The sequence below is a fragment of the Choloepus didactylus genome, chromosome 5, assembly GCF_015220235.1.
Source record: "Choloepus didactylus isolate mChoDid1 chromosome 5, mChoDid1.pri, whole genome shotgun sequence".
Classification (NCBI taxonomy): Eukaryota; Metazoa; Chordata; class Mammalia; order Pilosa; family Megalonychidae; genus Choloepus; species Choloepus didactylus.
In genome coordinates this window covers 110,515,710-110,535,982 of record NC_051311.1, presented here as the reverse complement: position 1 = coordinate 110,535,982, position 20,273 = coordinate 110,515,710, and the positions used below count along the sequence as shown (strand labels likewise).

Below are 20,273 nucleotides of genomic sequence, written 5' to 3'. Positions count from 1 at the left end.
AATAAAAATGTTTAAAAATCCATAACCACACTACACAGTGAACCATAAGTTAAACCAAGGAATACAGTTAATAGTACAATTATAAAAATGCACTATCATCAGTTGTAACAAATGTTCCATACTAATGCAAGGTGTTAATAATAAGGTGGTATATGGGAATCCTGTATTTTGTGCATGTTTGTTCTGTAAACCCACAACTTCTCTAATAAAGCAAAAGACTGCGGTTTGTGAGTTGTAAAGTGGTAGAATGAAGACTGTCTGAAATCTGATGGAATCTTGTAACACTAGAAGAGGATGGGTGTGGGGCCAATTTCTTTTCATTGATAAAAATTAAAAACAATTTTTTTTCTCAAAGCTGCTTTCATTTTCTCAGGTGCTCTTTCCCCACCTCAAGTATCCACATGGCTGATTTTCTCACTTTATCAGAGTCCTTATCCAACCACAGTAAATTAAATGTAATCTCCTCCCAACCACATCCTATCACTCTCTATCTGTTTTCTGGTGCTTAATTTTTTTTTTTCTCACAGCACTATCCAACACCTGATATCTTTTAATTTATTTCTTTACTGTTATCTCCATACTGGTATATAAATTCCTTGAGGGCTTGGAAGTTCTTTAATTTCCAACTATATTGTCATCACATAAATCAGTGCATGGCGTATGTTATGTGATCTATAAATACCTATTGATGCATAAATGAAAAGAACATGAACTACAACCCTTTCAAGGGAAGTTATAAATGCAAGTCGTCAAATGCAAAGGGGTATTTGCATTTGCATGACACATTGTAAAAGTAATGTAATTTCAGGAAAAAACAATTTGGAGGTAATTCAGGGACACAGTCTCTGTTAATGAATATACAAAATGAACTCATATTATCTTCTAATGAGATAGAAATATCTTTTTATGACTAGTCACGGCTATTGAGATTATCAAAGTCAGCCATTGCAAGCAAAAATCAAACTATAACTCAACATGGGAAATTAGTGACTTAAATAAAAATCTACAAAGTATTCTTGGATCTAAAATTTACAGCAAAATTCAAAAAGTAAGCCTATTCCAATTCAGGGACTTTAATCAATACCACAAAACTAGAAATGTGACAGTAAATATAATCTTACTATTTCAGACAATTGCAGTCATCACAGAATGATCTTTAACAAAGATGAATCCCAGGGTACTTGCCTTTAATAATGCATCTACATATATGTTGTGCTGTGACATAATTTCTTTTACATCCCATTTCACATTGGCCATTAGGAGCAGCATCTGTTCATAATCAATAGCTTTACCAGCTACAATCCAGTATATTGGTTTGCGTAGTTCACTGGCAGTTGAGACTGTCTGCAATAAATTTCACAGAAATAAAAACAATTATTTCCTAAAAGTACCTAATTTATCAAGAATATTTTGTCCTGGTTTCCAGTATTTACCATATCTGAAACTAAAACACGACATTTGGAGATTTCAATTATGAAAATAGTTTTATCTCGTGGGCATAGGCCTTACTCAAAATATAATTTTTAGATACTCAATAAACTTGAGGACAGTGACACCACAACTATAAAAGAACTAGAGCTTTTCATGGAGACTAGCAAGTATTTCTCAAATTCTCCCACTTCCCTCCATTTCCACTCTCATTACCATAGTTCAGGATCCCATCATCTCTCACCTGCACTACCGTAACAGCTTTCAAAGGGTCTCCCTGCCTCTAGGCTTGTCACCTGATGTCCATTCTTCACACTGCTGCCAGAGTACTCTTTATCGAATTCATATCTGAGCATGCCATCACCTGTTTCAAACCTTCAGTAATTTCTCAGTGTCTTCAGAATAAAGTCCAACTCCTGGCCGAGTGAGCTCCATATTATGTGGCTCTTGCTTATGGCTCCAGTCATCTTTCTCATCACTAGCCCTCTTCCTTGCTTTGACAAGCTGAGTTTTTCCTCGGCTATTTACATATACCATGTGCTCTCTCTCACCTTCTGGTCTTCATTTATGCCATTCCCTTAGTCTGGAATATACTCCCAAGTCACCCTCTTTACCCGGCTCATCCAGTTTATATATCACTCCTTCCAGACAGCCTTTCTGGACAACCTCCCAACCACACCCCTCTTCTTCTCCACTTTGAGTTAAATACACTGCCATTTACTCTTACAGCACTTATCATACTTTATTGTAAATACAGTTTTAATTAACCCTTTCTTACTAGACCAAAAGCTGTGTGAGGTGCTCAAAAAATATTTACTTAATACAGGTATTCTTTAATTAATAAAGGAAGATTCTAATTCAGCTGAAGGATTTATAGACTGACCACTAGTAAAAATACCTAAATCATATGTGATAGCCCTATATGGCTCACAGTTGAGATTATATATAAAACCAACTCTGACCTGAGAATAAAACTGCTGAAGGAAGGGTTTTTTGACTGCAGGCATCACAGCATCCAGATGTGGCTGAAGAAACTCAAACTGTTCAGCCAAGAATACCCTAAAGGGAATAAATAACCCACCGTATAAACAAACTGCAAGAATAAGAGCCTATCAAATATCTGTTATAAATTATCTTTAAGATCTCTAATGAAAACTTTAAGAATTAAAACATTTACTACTTTAGCAATCTACCCTGTAATTACATCTTGACATACTCATTTACAATCTATACAGTAACAAATGCTAATCTTATGGAATGGAGGCTGAGCTGAAAGAAGGATGACTTCAAGGGAACTAATCTGGTTACCACAAGGTGTGGGGTTATGCTGCTTTGCCAGTAAGACATGAGCACAGGTAACATAAAAGACTGAAGAAAGAACACAACTGCATTTCCTTTGAAAGGATTTCTTTTAAAGATCCCATTTAATTCTATACAACAGACACTTGGAATCCAAGGATTTACATCTGACACTTTTCAAAAATAACCCAAACAGTCCAACATGTAGCAAACCATGGTAGGTTGTAATATACAAGTGAACTATTGGTGTATGAGGCTGGTGTGCAGGAGTGGGAGTGATATGGCTGGTGAATGAGCATGCAGCAGCTCTACAATGGAGCGCTGTTTTTCTCAACTTTTTATTATATGTCCAAAACCTCTTCAGTTATATTGGACTTCACTTTATGGAAGAAGTGATATGCTTTAGTTATATTACCAAATTTGCAGATTTATAAAGATCAGGAAGCATTCTTGCTGATGTAAAGGGTCAACTATATTTAACACCAAACTGACAACAGAGCCACGGTTTCTCTAGTATCTCCTGTCATCAATAGGAAAATATAAAGTATATCACAGTTTTTAGTTGTAATCAATACTAAATTTGAAATGTGCAATGTTTTTTAAAGTTTTCATTAAAGCAAGGATCATGTTGGTAATGTATGAAACTTAAAAGATAGCCTCCCTTCCATTTATGTAACTGAAAGCTAACCATACAGCTTTAAAAATCGATTGGTAATTTATTTTAGGGTATACTTATCAGAAATATATAAATAATATTTAGAAATGGTAGATGTATGTATATAGTGCTTACTTTTATACCTTTTCTTAAATATTTAATGGCAAAGGAACTGTTTCTAAGAACTTACAAGGATTCTGTGGCTACCACTCTTTCCGCCAAACCATATAAAGTATCCCCAGATGTCAAAACCACTAGCTGACTGAGGTGTGGGCTTGGTACCTTCTCCTTTCTCTCTTCTGCTGCTGTGAGCGTGGCAGTTGGATCAGCTGAAACTTCCTGAAAGAATAACACGCTCATATACACAAAACCTGAAATAGCAAACCTAATAGCAATAAACCATGTGTTTTTGACAAAACTGGAACTATAATTAAAATACTCTTAGACATACATTAATTAAATTAAGTTACAGTTCTTCTACTTTCATATTTTGTAACCATTGGCACTTCCCTTTTTGTAGTAAGTGAAAAGATACTTGTATATCATTCAACACTATGTGTTACCATCTGTGCATAACCAAAGTCTGGCAAGACAAGGAATCTTTATTTATTAAGAGATGTTTCACAGAGACAATAGTGAGATGCCCCTCAAGAACCTGTAAATGAGGGAATAAGACTGCCCTCTAAGAGTACAACAGGTAAAAACAAAATATGGTGTGGTTAACCACTTTACACCCAAACCTTAATCAAGGTAAACTTGGTACGATCTCAAGACAGCAGTACTCAAATAAAAGGTATAAACTGAAACAGAAACAACTGTATTGTATGTATCTGGAGACAGATTAGTAATGAGAAGGAAGAAGGTCAATGTAAACTAATAAAAGAGCAGAGTGTGCTGAGCTCCTCTGCACTGTCCAGGAGAGAATATCTGGATACACTTCAGTGTAGTCAACAAGAATAATGTGGTCTATCTTGAGAGAAGGAAAATTCTAGCATTCAAATTGCTCAGTTTTACTGTCAGTTGATAGTGAAAGTGAGAATGCTCACTAACATTGCTCAGATGCTCACTAACAATCTTCTCATTACTAATTTACCTTTCCAGGTTATACCAATGCCAAGCAAGGAGTTCCTTGGATATGAGTACTGCACTTTCTTGGACTCCATGGAAATATATTCTCTATTTTAGACAGACTGACATTGGGAGAGTTTCAAAAATATGTTTTTCCACCTTCTCCTCAATACATAGTAAACAATCCACTTTTACTGAGTTCTTAGCAAACAGAAAAAAAAAAAAAAATTGAACTTACTGGAAATCTTTTTTATGGGAATGTAGGGAGTGTCATGAGAAGACCATAGGTAAGGAAGTGATAGACTGGCTACCTGGAGCACCTAACAGCACTGGAAGACTGACAGCTCAAAATACCAACCACTCCATACATTTCAACAAAGATACAATAGGGTTAAAAAGCTTCCCTTTGGAAAGCAAACACTTGAGAATGCTGTTTAGAATACTGACAGCAGCATGTTAATTACTTAAATAACTGCTACAATGTCAGAGAAAGAAAGTTTTAAATATTGTTTTTGTGGGGAAGAGAGGAGAGAGATCAAGGTAGAAACATTATATTTGCATTGTAGAAAGCACATCTTGATGGCAGTGTGGTTCTCAATATGATTCCTAGCAATACTCATATTATAATTTCAAAGTTACTAGTCTATGTGAGGCCATGAAAGAATTTTATAATCAAATATATTTCTAGTAACACTAGCTTGAGTTAGAAACACACATTGTAATTTTAAATTATGTATACAGTTTTCCAGGGCTGACTTGGCAACAGGCTCCATTCATTACATTCTGAAAAAAAAATTTCTAGGAGAGAAATTTATGAAAAGAAAAATTAATAGAATAAATGCTATGCAAATTATGTAATAACTCATAGTACAAAAGCACTAAATGTATTTTTAAGTTATTTAAATATAGGGCAACCAATGCCCCCATCCTAATCCTTCAGTAAAAATTCTTAAAATTTTTATTGACTAGCAGAATGATAGAGCTAGAAGAGATCCTAAATATTATCTAATACAACTTCTGTTCCTTACATACTATTTTAAGTATGGAAAACATTAAACAATTATCTCTATTGTGCTGTTTAAAGGAGAGAATATCTAAGTAAACAGCACAACTAAATGTTTAAACACAAACACAGAAAATGGGCTTAAAAATCCCTCAAAGAAAATACTAGCAAAAAAATTGGATGCAAGTAAATCTAAAAGTGTACAAAACCTAAATCTAGGGTTACTCAATTATATAGTCACAAATCACCAACAGTTTTATACGAATAAAGGAGAAAACAAATACACAAGACTTTGGGAATATAATTTACTTCGATAAAATTTAGCAACTGGTTAGAAAATGGCTCTATACCTCTTTATCTCTTTTTTTATATCATATCTCCTATTAAAGATATTGTCTCATTTCAGTCTCTACTCAATTAGTATTTAAGAGTTACTTTGGGAATAATGACTGTGCTTCTTCTAGAGGAAACAAGAGTGAAGGAATTATGCGAGTTAAGAAATGTTGTATCCCCATTATGTATTTCCTTCTACTAAGAAGGAAAATAACCACCCCCACCACCCCCCGCAAGCGCGCACACACACACAATTAAAATTTGATATCGTTTGGTATCCAAGTGTCGTCTATTTAATTCTGGTGTTTATTTAATCATCACCTACTGACTGTCCAAGTGAGGAACATTAGAACCATTCATGACTCCTTCCTCACCTCCCACACCCAAACATAGTTACTCAAACATGCCTAAACAATGCGTCTTTTGTTTGTCCCTTTCTGATACCACTACTTAATCAGGCCCCCTACCCATCAGAATTCTTGTCTGGACCACTCTAAAAGCCTTTGAACAGAGACCTCTGCCTCTAGCTTCTGTTTCTACTCCAGCTTTGACATAGTTAACTGGCTTATCTTTATACAATACAGATGCGATTTCTGTAAAGGATACATCTGATCACAACTCGGCCCAGATTAAAAGCCTCAAACGACGATCCATTCCTTACAGGAAACAGTCTAACCTTGTTTCTATGGTATGATGCCTTACAACCGACACCAGCTATCTTGCCAGCCTCATTTCGAGGTATTCTACATCCCCAAGGTCTAGCTACATTGGACTACTTGCTGTACCTGCTCTACTGAGACTCCTGCCTTACCAGCTCTCTTTCTCAGTTTTTAAATCTGAGCTCATATGTCCCCTCCTTTCTGTAACTTTCTTTTATCGCCCAAGAGTATCTTACTTGGGTACCCATTATCTAAACACATATGTATGCAGGTCTGTATACTCATTAGTTGAAACTGATGAAGATGATGATAATAATGATAATGATCTTCAGTTCCTCATCTCTTATTCTCTTTGAAACCTAATCCAATCAGGCTTTTGTTTGTCCCACTCCACAGAAAAAAAACAAACAGTTATTAAGATCTTATATTTTACTCCCTAGATGAAGTCATCCAGATGGACAATTTTAAATGCCATTGACATGATTAAGTAACTGCAAAATTTATATACATAGACCTCTCTCTTACCTTTAAACTACATTTAACGTATCTGAAACTGAACACTTTATGTCCTCCTAAAACATGGAGGAGTCCTATCTTTCTCCAATAATGGCACCTCCAATTTGCATTTATTTTGGCCCAGAAGTTAGGCATCATCCTCAGCTCCTCTTGGTTTCATATCCCACTTCCAATCCATCAACAATCCTGACGGCTCTACCTTCAAAACAGATCCAGAATCTGATTACATCTCCCTACTTCTTCCACTATCACCTTGGTCCAAGTCACCTCATCTCTCTCCTAGGCTGGTACAGCAGTGAAAATAATCCCCTTTTAGATATTATTAAGTTAGAACAAATCAACTCTTCTGCTTAAAGGTTTTCAACAGCTTCCTGTCTTGCTCAGGGTATAATATCCAAAGGTCATGATCTAGGTCCTGGCTACCTCTCTGGTTTCTGAAGTATTATACTCCAGAAGAACAACAATGCCTTTTTCTAAGCATCAAACACTGTCATTTAAAAATATTTTATAGTTAAACTCTAACAAAAACTGACATAAAATTTCTGCCAATATTGCACAATCTCTAATAAACTCAAAATAGCTCAATGATTACCATGAATAGTACACATTTGCCATAATAGTTACTTTTGAATTTCATTCTTTAAGATTATATCACCATGCATGCAACATATTTACAAACTGAAAGTTTCCTTGAATTTAGACATTAAATAGTCAATTTGGGATATCCTAGTTTGGGATAGAAGGTGATGAAAAACGAGAGGGGAACACAGTTTATCTCAGGTTTGACCTTACATACTTCCTATACAAATGTGGTGGGGAGGTGAGATCCCTGTTTACTGGCAGAGCTGTTTCACAAAGACATCCTTTCAGAAATCACTGGGAATGTGCCCCCCACTTCAAAAAGCTTTCATTAAGATGTCTTCCTTTGTTCCCAATTAACACTGGCATTTTAGGCATAAAAATTATGGTAATTATCTGCTAAAAGAGTAAAGTTTTGTGTTTACATTTAAGGAAATATGCTTGAAGATAGCAAGAGTCACAAAAATTGTCAAACTAATATAAATAAATGGTGTGTGCTTATGAGCACACTTAAATGGAAAAGCTCTTATTAAACTAGATCAGTGTTACAGTTTACACCAGTACAATATGGTGTACTACCCTTTGAAGACTTCAATAAATGAAACTTAAATTTTTTGTAATCAATCATGGCAAAAGTCACATTCTGGAGACTTTCCTACCACTAATTTTCTACTACATAGAGAACTCATAATTAAGGGTTTTCTTGGACAAATTTAAATGTTTTTTTATTATCAAAGACTTAAAGTTGGACAAAGGCATTGAAGCCAACAATTTAGTTATCACCAAATGGATATCTAAAACTCTACATTTCTGGTGCCATTATCAACTACACCACCTTCCTCTACTACTCGTACTCTATTAGACCTCTTTCCTTAGATATTTTCTTTGATGTGTCAACAAATTTTCTTAGTTTACACCAAGTTTATACATTAAACAGTTTCAGGAGGCATTTTTAAGACGACAATGATTCCATTTTCCTGTTTACAGGTTAAAGAAAAGCAAAAATTAGAAGATATTGATAGAGAAAATAAAATTATACAAGAGTTTTTATTAAAATTTTAACTGATATGGAGAAATGTAAGAAAAAAATAGTACTTCCATCTGATTGGTTCCAGATTGATTAAGTTATAAATTATTTTAATAGTCAAATAAGGTACTGAATAGCAGGAAGTCATTTAATGTTCTCTGCCAAAGTAGATGCAAATTAATGAAGTGAAGAAAATATGCTAGCTTAAAAAACCTGAGAGGTCTAGAAAATGACAAATATATTTTCCAAAGAATAAACAAATGCTTATTGGTATGAGTAGTAGTTCAATATGTAAAACACTGGAAACTAATGGAAAATTTAAAAAAAAAAAATTCTATTGCATTTCTGTAGAATTTATCCTTCTGTGGAATAAGGACACAGGAGAGGCCCTGTCAAAGGTCAGTTACCTTACAAACTGAAGGAGAAAAGAGTGCTTGCATGGTCTTCTGAGTCAATGTGCAATCTTTTGATTTAAGAGACGATAAGGACAAGGTTTTAAACAAAAGTAGCTTTAAAAGATTAAAAAACAAGGTACCAGAGAAAAATCCAAGTAAATCTATTTAAGGGGGAGGGAGTAGTTGATTTTTTAAACACAATTCCAAATCTGACTACTACATCAGTTCAGGAAAAAAACTTATCCAATGAAGATAAACGTGTCAGCCAGATGTTATAGATATGTTATAATCAGCAGACAGATGTTAGCTTGTCTTAATGGACAGCTAGCTGTTCTCACTGTTTACTCAACCATGCTATTTTACTACCCACCATGTAGTAAAGTCTGAAGCATTAAGTTGATGCCTGTAACTATGATTTCACAGTCGTAAGCTAGTAAACAGCAGAGATGTTAGAGAAATGACAGTGAATTTTGGTCCATCAGGCTTGCTGCCTTCAGTCAGGAATAAGGAAAGCTTCAATTGTGGACCAAGATCAGGAGAACAAGACTTCAAGTGAAGGCCAAGGTTATACTAAGCATCACACAAGGAGAAGCAAAATTGAAACACAGACACATTTCACTGGGTTTGAAAGCCAACAGATATTACAAAGCAAAGATTGAAAAAAAGATAGATAGTTGGGTCAAACAAGAAGCCCTGACTCTCAAAATGAAGATCAAGGATTAAAACAAAGAGTAAACAAGCAAGGTAAAACCAGGAGACATGAAACCCAAGGACAGGAGTTTATTCATCTACTCTACAAACATTTATTAAAGAAATGTTCTATGCCAAGGAAAGTGGTATGAATATATATATATATATAAAAAAAACAGGTCCTCTACAAATAGGTCTCCAAACATAAGGGAGATGGTCAGTGATTATTGCCTCTGTATCAGCACACGCCTCCCTCATTTTATTCACATCTCTGCTCAAAGATTACCATCCTCTCACTCTCTATTCCCTTACTCTTCTTTATTTTCCTTCTTAACCCTTATCAGTGTCTGACACAGTATTATATATTTATTTGTCTGTCCCATTAAAATACAAAAAAAGAGGAATTATCTATTCTGTTCACTGATGAATTCCTAGCACTACAACGATGCCTGAAATATAACAATTATTTTAATAAGTATTTCTTAAAATAATAAATGATTAAATTACTTTATAAAATCTTCAATAACAGTAGTATGTACACAATATAAGAATTATTTTCAAAAAGAGGAAAATGATTGCTTGTTTGGATGGGTGAAGAAACAAGGGAATATTCAGAGAATCCAGGGGTTAATATAGATACAGAGAATACACTGAACAATATAAATTTCTGACTACAGTGACCAACTTCAAGAAAAACATTTTTTCTTATTTTCAATGGTTATGTTAGCTTAAGGACTACAGATGGTCAGCCCTGGGTTAACGCTACCTAACTAATTTTAAAATATGCATTTCATCACATTACAGAAGAGTCAAGAACCAGGATTCCCTACTGCAAAGGAAACTAAACCCAAACTTTTCTCCTTGAATTTCAAGCCATTCATAAAGTAGTCCTAAACACTTTCTGCAAAATAACTAACTCTTCAGCATACACCAGTGCCCCAGTCACAAAGATCTGCCAAACTCTGGACAAGCCTGCTCCCACCTCAAGGCCCTTGTTCAGTCTCTATACCTTAGTTTGAATGCCATTCTTTCTTCTCTTCCCCACTAAACCCACAAATGTTTTGTAAATTCTGACATAAGTTTCACTTACCCCTTAGTCATTGTCTGATACCAATTTTTCACATAAACCTTTCTTTTCTCTGAACTTGTACTGGACAAACAGTATCAAATTCTTTCAGGTATACTGGTTTTCTCTCTAATCGGACCAGAAGTACCTTCATTTTATTTCTTACATGCACTTAGTGTAATACTAATTACTTCGATACTCAATATATGCACAGACACATTTATATGTAGTTGATTGGATAGTAACCCAAAGGAATTGATTCTAACTGATCACCTACCAGATCAATAAGGCTTTCTTGTATTCTGTTAAGAGTTGTTCTTAGTCTACTGCTACTAAGGCCTAGTCCTGTTGACTCCAACTGAAAAAGAAAAAAACAAGGCATGTTAAATCACTCGGGAGAGAATTTTGTAAATGTTATATCTTTAACCAAAGTTAAGTAACAGATGAATTTTAACTCAGAAACTTAGACTTGAGGGTTTCCAAATTGCATTTAAAAATTCCAACATACCCAGCAAAGATGTCAAACCTCAGCCCCTCAGGGAATAAAACAACACGTGCATTTTATAGGTCACACTAATATCTATCAATTTTATGAATTATCAGGAGAGAGTTTACCAGAATTTCTCAACCACAAGTTATTTTTTTAGTTACAAACTCGGGATTTTAGATATGCTTAAAGATGGTACACTGTGTGGTATTTAAGGTACATTGTGCTGGGTTTATGTAGAATAACAATGTAGTGTTGTGAATTTATATTTCTTAAATAGATTACAGACAGTCTAAATTATCATTAAAAAATCAATGAAATTTTTTATTAGACTTAGTATACTTAGTAAGGTATAGTATTCTACATCACAGTATAGTAGTCTATTCACTGTAACAGAACAAAAGCATTCATAAAAATCATCATATAAGAGCATAAATGAGAAAGAAGAATTCACTGCTTTAAGACATGAGAAGCCAGTTAGTCTGTTCTTTGTGCGATGATTCAATTGATGAAAATTAATTTAGAGGTACTGATACATAGAGATATCTGCAAAAATGTTCTCTATGAGCCAATACATTTACAACATTATTAATAGTAAATTATAAAGTTTAAGTCTCATTTATGCATTCATAAAAATTATACATGTGACTATATGTATACATATACACACAAACACAAGGATGTACACATATACACTGTTCCTCATCCTTTCCCATCTGAGATGGAAGAATGAGAAATCATTTACACAACATAAGGTAGAAAGATAAAACAGCTGTGTGATGGCATGGTGTAGTAAAACATGAACTAATTTTACATATATGCTTTATTTTCTCCAGGTTTTATAAATAAACTTAATTTTTCCTCTTTATTCATCAAGGTATTGTTTATAAACAATTAAATTCAACAATTTTAAGTATGCAGCGTCATGAATTTTGTTTGGTAACTGTATAAACAAGTATGTAACCATCAGCACAGTCAAGATATAGAAGAGTTCCTTTTCTCTTAAAATTGTCTGCATGCTCTTTGCACTTGATCCCCTTCCCCCCAGTGTTAAACCCTGTTCTGCTTTATGTCACTGTGGTTTTGCAATTTCTAAAATTTCAGAATCATACAGCATGTAGTCTGTGTTTGACTTCTTTCACCTAGCATGTTTTTCAGATTCATCCATGTTGAGTCCATTAGTGTTTCTGTGCTCTTTTTATTGCTTAACAGTATTCCATAAATATGGATATAGCACAATTACTTTACTTATTCACATGGATGGACATTTGAGTTCCAGTTTTCAGCTGCTATGTGCATTCATGAGCATGTCTTTGTATGGACATATGTTTCTGTTTCCATTTCATCTAGAAGTAAAAATACTGATTTATATTAACAGATATTTTTAACTATTTTATAAGGAATTCTCATACTGTTTTCCAAAGTGACTGCATTGTACCATTTTGCATTTCTATCAGCAATATATGTAAATTCCAGTTGCTCCACAACCTTGTCAATACTTAATAATGTCAATCTTTTAACATTTTGTGAATGTGTAGTGGTACATCAATGTGGTTTTAATGTACATTTCCCTGATGACCAGCGATGTAGAGCAATTTTCATGTGGTTTTTAGCCATTCACATATCTTCTTTTGCGACATAACTGGCCAAATCTTTTGCCCATTTCTTTAACTGGGCTGACTGTCTTTTTACTTAGTCCTAATAGTTGTTTAGACATTCTGTATAATTGCTCTCTCTCAATGTTTTTCAAAATTTTCTCCCAGTCTGACTTGCCTTTTCCTTTTTAATAGTCTTCCAAAAAGCAAACATTAATCATGAAGAAGTCCATTTTATCAAGATTCCTTTTATAGTCCAGGCTTTTTGTGTCTTCTTTTTAAGAAGCATACATCTAACAATGTCACAAAGACCTTCTCCTAAGTATTCTTCTAGAAGTTTTAGAGTTTTGGAGCTTATATTTAGTTCAATAAACAATTTTAATCTAAATTCTGTGTATGTTATGGGGTAAGGAAGGATTGAAGTTTGTGGGTTTTTTTTTTTTTTTCCTATATATATATCCAATTGTTCCAGCATCACGATTGAAAAAAAAAACAGTATTTTTCTCCAATGAATTACCTTGGTACCTTTTTCAAAAACCAACTGACCATGTAAGTGTGCGTTTTATCTCTGGACTCTCTACTCTGTTGCATTGGTCTATATGCCTATCATTAAGCCAAAACCAGTCTTGATTACTGTGGCTTTGAAGTCTTTAAATAAAAAATCTAAGCCAAAATTCTTTTGGTTATTCTGGATTCTTTGCTTTTCCATATAAATGTTGAATTCAGTTTGTCAATTTCTTAAACAAACAAACAAACAAACTTTGTTACACTTTTGATTGAGATTGAACTGGATCTATAGATCAAATTGGGTAATACTGTCTTCTTAAAAATATCAAGTCTTCTAATATATGAACATGGTATATCTCTTTGTTATTTACATTGATTTAGTTACTATTGATTTTCCCTTTCTAATGCTTTAAATTTTTCAGTGAAAAAGTCTGTCAAATTTTCTGTGAAATTTTTTCCTAAGGATTTTTGATTCTATTGTAAATAAAGTTTTTTAAACTTCATTTTCTAATTGTTTATTGCTATTGATTTTTTTATTCAATTTTATTAGATATATTCACATACCATACAGTCATCCAAAGTGTACACTCAGTTGTTCAGAGTACCATCATATAGTTGTGCATTCATCGCCCTAATCTATTTTTTGAATATTTTCCTTGTACCAGAAAAAGTGAAAATAAGAATAAAAAAATAAAAGTAAAGAAGAATACCCAAAACACCCCAAACACTCTATTTTTCATTTAGTTTTTTTGTCCCCATTTTTCTACTCATCCATCCATACACTGGAATAAAGGGACTGTGATCTATAAGGCTTTCACAATCACACTGTCACCTCTTGTAAGCTACATTGCTATACAATCGTCTTCAAGAGTCAAGGCTACTGGGTTGCAGTTTGATAGTTTTAGATATCTACTTCTAACTATTCTAATGCATTAAAACCTAAAAAGGGTTATCTATATAGTGAATAAGAATGCCCACCAGAGTGACCTCTCGATTCCATTTGGAATCTCTCACCGAAATTTTATTTTGTTTCATTTCGCATCCCCCTTTTGGTCAAGAAGATGTTCTCAATCCCAAGATGTCGGGTCCAGATTCATCCCCAGGAGTCATATCCCACGTTGCCAGGGAGATTTACACCCCTGGGAGTCAGATCCCATGTAGGGGGAGGGCAGTGAGTGCACCCGCCAAGTTGGCTTAGCGGGAGAGAGAGGGCCGCATCTGAGCAGCAAAGAGGTACTCAGGGGGAGACTTAGGCACAATTATAAGCAGGTTTAGCCTCTCCTTTGCAGTGATGAGCTTCATAAGGCCAACTCTTGTGATAGAGGGCTCAGCACATCAAACCACCAGTCCTCAATGTTTGCAAGAACATCAGCAACAATCCAGGTGAGGAAGCCCAACACTTCTGCATTTTCCCCCAGCTCCTCAGAGAGGCCCTGCATATGTATTTTTTATTCTCTGTCCAAATTACTTTGGGATGTGTCACTCTTTCACACTGATCTATGCAAAGCTATCAGGTCTCACTTCCTATTAAAGGTTCCATGTAATTATGGTATTTGAACAAATTTTTGTGAGTTAAATTGTTTAGGAAATAAAGATCTTGCACCAACTAAACATCTCTTCCCTTGGTCTCACATGGAATTTGAAGTTTTAAAACAGTCAGTATTGTCCTTTACCCTTTGGCCCGATTTGCCTAGTTCTAACCACATCTCCTTCATTCATATCTCTAGTTGAAGTCTGGACTCTTTCAGCTTTTTTAATGTGCTATATGTGCTATTACTGACATTCATATCTGCCGAGTTCTAGCTCTGAGTTTCAGGTGTCACACAGATACCCAAAGTTCCAGGTATCGATCAGCTTATACACAAAGGGATCAGCATCTCGGAATCTGGAGATTCTCTGCTATTGATTTTTGTATACTGACCCTGTATCCTTGAAGCTTGCTAAATTTATTAATTAATTCTAGAAGCTTACTTGTGGATTCCATAGGGTTTCCTACATAAATGATTATATCTTCTGCAAATAAGGATAACTTTAATTTCTTCCAATCAGTTTGCTTCATATTTCTTAACTTGCCTGACTACAAAGGCTAAGCCTCTAGTACAATATAAAATCAAAATGGTGATAGTCAACATCCATATCATGTTTCTTCATCTTAGGTAGAAAGTACTGAGCCTTTCAGCATTGAGTATGATGCCTGCTGTTTTATAGATGGTCATAATCAGGCTGAATAATTTCTTTCTCTTACTAGTGTTGAGTTTTTAATGTAAAAATGTGTTGAATTTTGACAAATGCTTTTTCTGAATCTAAACAATCGAAAAGTTTTTCACTATTCTATTAATACAGTAAATTATACTGATTAGTTTTAAGACAGGATTTTAGGCTATGAAATCAGCCTTGCATTCCCAAGACAAAAATCATTTGGTCATGAATTAAGTTGGTAATATTTTCTAAAGGATTTTTTTTTTAATCTATGTCCATGATGGATACTGATCTACAGTTTTTGTTTCTTGTGGTGTCTTTGTGTTTGGTTTAGGAATCAGGGTAACATTGGTTTCAGAAAATAAATTGTGACTTTCCTTTTTTGAAAGTCTTAGTAGAGCTGATATTTTTAACATTTTTATTTATTAATTTAATTGATATAGAACTGCTCAAATTTTCTGTTTTTCCCAAGGTCAGTTTTTTGCCATTTGCATTTGTCAAGGTATTTGTCCATTTAATCTAGTATGGCAAATTTGTTCATGTACAATTGTTCATAATATTCCCTTATCATACTTTCAATGTCTGAAGGATCTAAAGTGATGCCCCTGCTTTCATTCTTGACATTGAAATTTGTGTCTTCTTTTTTTCATATCAGTGTAGCTAGAGGTTTATCAATGTCATTCATTTTTTTAACATGGTTTCGTAACTTTTTTCTATTGCTTTCTGTTTTCAATTTCTTTGATTTCTGCTTTTTTCTTTATTATTTCCTTCTTTCTGATCACTTTGGGGTTACATTTACTCTTCGTTATCTAGTTTCTTAAGGTGGGAGCTTAGATTATTGACTTGAGACTTTTCTTCATTTCTACAACAGCCGTTTAAAGCTATATATACCTCTCTTTAAGCACCAATTTAGCAGCCTTCTAAAACTTTTGATTATGTTGCGTTTTCATCATTCAGTTCAAAATATTTTTTAATTTCTCTTGTGATCTCTTCTTTGACTCAGTCATTATTTAAAAGTGTATTGTTTAGGTGGGAGAAATGATGGCAGCATAGAGAGAAGTGGAAGACTGTTAGTTCCCCTGGGAACAATTCATAAATGACCAAAAAACTAGTAAATAACCAGGAATAACTGCGGGGAGACAAACATGACTGTCCACGCATCATCCACCAACCTGAATTGGGAGGAATGCCTGAGATAGCAGCACAAAATCTGTAAGTGAAACTGCGGACCTGCGCTGAGAGTCGAGAGCCGAGAGCCCCTCCCTCACAGAAGCCGCACAGTGCTAGAGAACAGCACTCTCCGAGCAAGTTAGTGTACCGCAACCTAGCTCCATCTGGGATTTTAATGTTAACTGCTAAATACAGATAGTGAATCCTCAACGAGCAGAGGCTTTTGGGGACAACTGACCTTGGGAGAGTCAGGGGACATATCTGTCTCAGGACGAGAAACCCAGAGGCTGATGGGTGAACCTGGGAGCTTTTCTGTCCCTTTTGCTGTCTGTGGAGAAAACTGCAGCCACTTTCAGCCCGCAGTGCTTTGGAGTAAAGACAGACTCAGGCTATTTTAAAATCAAAACACTTTGATCAGCAGAGTCCGAGAAACAAAGAACTTCCTGATAGGCAGTGACCTCTTTGGAGGTGGCATAGCTTCCCAAAGGAAAGGGAGGGGCCCAGCTTTACCGCCCGCCTTTCTGGAAGCAGACCCCAAAGCCTGGGGGAGGAGAGCCACAGGCCACATCCCCTTACACAGGCGGTGACAGACTGCACCTGCCAAACAGAAAAGCACAGGTGTATTAATCCTCTAAGAAAAATCATCAGGGGAACCAGATACTGAATATTTCTTCCCTCTGAGGCCTGAGCCTGTTCTGGTCTGGGAAAACTGATTTGGATAACCAGGGAAACCATGCCTAGACAACAGAAAATTACAACCTACACTAAGAAAAACAAAGTTATGGCCCAGTCAAAGGAACAAACGTACACTTCAACTGAGATACGGGAATTTAAACAACTAATGCTAAATCAATTCAAAAAGTTTAGAGAAGATATTGCAAAAGAGATAGAGGCTGTAAAGAAAGCACTGGGCATGTATACGGCAGAAATCAAAAGTTCAAAAAAACAACTAGTAGAATCTATGGAAATGAAAGGCACAACACAAGAGATGAAAGACACAATGGAAACATACAACAGCAGACATCAAGAGGCAGAAGAAAACACTCAAGAACTGGAGAACAAAACACCTGAAAGCCTACACGCAAAGGAGCACATGGAGAAAAGAATGAAAAAATATGAGCAACATCTCCGGGAACCTAAAGATGAAACAAAGTACAAGAATCTACGTATCATTGGTATCCCAGAAGGAGAAGAGAAGGGAAAAGGGGTAGAGGCAATAATAGAGGAAATAATCAATGAAAATTTCCCATCTCTTAGGAAAGACATAAAATTACAGATCCAAGAAGTTCAGCGTACTCCAAACAGAACAGATCTGAATAGGCCTATGCCAAGATACTTAATAATCAGATTAACAAATGTCAAAGACAAAGAGAGAATCCTGAAAGCAGCAAGAGAAAAGCAATCCATCACATACAAAGGAAGCTAAATAAGACTATGTGCAGATCTCTCAGCAGAAACCATAGAGGCAAGAAGGAAGTGGTGTGATATATTTAAGACACTGAAAGAGAAAAACCTCCAACCAAGAATCATATATCCAGCAAAGCTGTCCTTCAAATACGAGGGAGAGCTCAAAATATTTTCTGACAAACAGACAATGAGAGACTTTGTGAACAAGACACCTGCCCTACAGGAATTACTAAAGGGAGCACTGCAGAGTGATAGGAGAAGATGGGAGTGTGTGGTTCAGAATACAATTTTGGGAGATGGTAGCACAGCAATGTAAGTACACTGAACAAAGATAGCTATGTACACGGTTGAGAGAGGAATGTTGGGAGCATGTGAGACACCAGAAGAAAGGAGGAAAGATACAGACTGGGACTGTGTAACTTGGTGAAATCTAGAGTGCTCAACAATTGTGATAAAATGTACAAATATGTTCTTTTACGAGGGCAACAAGAAAATGTCAACCTTGCAAGGTGTTAAAAATGGGGAGGCATTGGGGGAGGGATGCAATCAATGTAAACTAGAGACTGTAACTAACAGAATCATTGTATTATGCTTCCTTTAATGTAACAAAGGTGATATACCAAGGTAAATGCAGATAAGAAGGGGGGATAGGGTGGTGTTGTCTGACTCTTTACCCTACTTTGATTTAAGATTACTTTTCCTTTTGTTACTTCCTAGCTGTCAGTTTTTCCCCTATCTTTTCCCTCTCTACCTTCTTTGATGCTCCCTCCTGCCCTGTGGAAGAAATGTAGATGTCCTTATATAAATAGTGGTGAAGGTGGTGAACACATAAATATGTGACCATACAGAGAACCATCGATTGTTTACTTAGGATGGAATGTATGGGGTGTGAACAAAACCATCTTAAAAAAAAATGGGTTGATGTCAAAACCTCAAGGGCAATATACTGAGTGAAATAAGCCAGACACATAAGGACAAATATTGCAGGGTCTCACTGATAAGAACTAATTATAATATGTAAACTCACAGACATGAAATATAAGGTACCAAAATACAGGACAAGGCTTAAGAATGGGGAGCGGTTGCTTAGTATGAGCAGAATGTTCAACTAGGATGAACTCAAATGTTTGGAAATGAACAGAGGTGTCGGTAGCAAGATGTGAGAATAACTAACAGTGCTGAATGGCATGTGAATGAGGTGGAAACAGGAAGCTCAGAGTCATATATGTCACCAGAAGGAAAGTTGGAGGTCAAAAAATGGAAATGTAAAAAAACTGAATCCTATGGTGGGCAATATCCATGATTAACTGTACAAATATTAGAAAACTCTTCCATGAACCAGAACAAATGTATGACAATACAACTAGAAGTTAACAATAGAGGGACATATAGGGAAGAAATATATACCTACTGCAAACTATATACTACAGTTTGTAGTATTTCAACATTCTTTCATAAACAGTAACAAACGTACTATACCAACACTACGAGTCGGTAATTGAGGGGGGTTGGTTAGGGATACGGGAGGATTCGAGTTTCCTTTTCTTTTCCTTTTTTTTTTTTTTCCCATCTTTCACTTTATTTCTTGCCTGGAGTAGTGAAAAGTTTCTAAAAATTGAACAAAAATTAAGTGTGGTGATGGATGCACAGCTGTAAGAGGGTACCAGGGGCAACTGATTGTACACTTTGGATCTGTGGATAATTGTATGGTATCTGAACAATCCCAATAAAAATTTTTTTAAAAAAGGTGTATTGTTTAATTTCCAAATATTTAGGGTTATTATTATTGATTTCAAATATAATCCCATTGTGGGCAGAGAATATATGGTTTCAATCTTTTGTTGAGACATGTTTACTGATCCAGTATATAATCTATCCTGATAAATGTACCATGTGAACTTAAAAAGAAAGTGTATCTTGCAATTGTAGGGTGTATTGTCCCATGAAAATTAAGTCAAGACGGTTGATAGTATTGTTCAAATCTTCTATGTATTTGTTGTTTTTGTCTCAACTTGTTCTATTACTTTTTGAGTGTTTCAAAATCTCCACTCTTTCCCTTTATTTCTGTCAATTATTGCTTCATCTATTTTGAAAGTTGTTATTAAGCAACATACATATTTCAGATCAAAAGTTCTTCCTGTTGAATTGACCATTCTATGATTATGAAGTAGCCCTCTTTATCTCTGATAA

General features: G+C 35.2%; 1 protein-coding gene across 1 annotated transcript in view; it reads right to left on the bottom strand.

Annotated features, from left to right (window-relative positions):
- Positions 1–20,273, bottom strand: part of VPS50 (VPS50 subunit of EARP/GARPII complex) — a 203,689-nt gene that overhangs the window by 31,022 nt on the left and 152,394 nt on the right. The window contains exons 22-25 of the mRNA XM_037836677.1: positions 10,996–11,076; positions 3,573–3,721; positions 2,391–2,487; positions 1,186–1,344 (exon numbers count right to left, since the gene is read on the bottom strand). Coding sequence (XP_037692605.1) covers positions 1,186–1,344; positions 2,391–2,487; positions 3,573–3,721; positions 10,996–11,076 — 486 coding nt within the window. The remainder of the gene's footprint in view (positions 1–1,185; positions 1,345–2,390; positions 2,488–3,572; positions 3,722–10,995; positions 11,077–20,273) is intronic.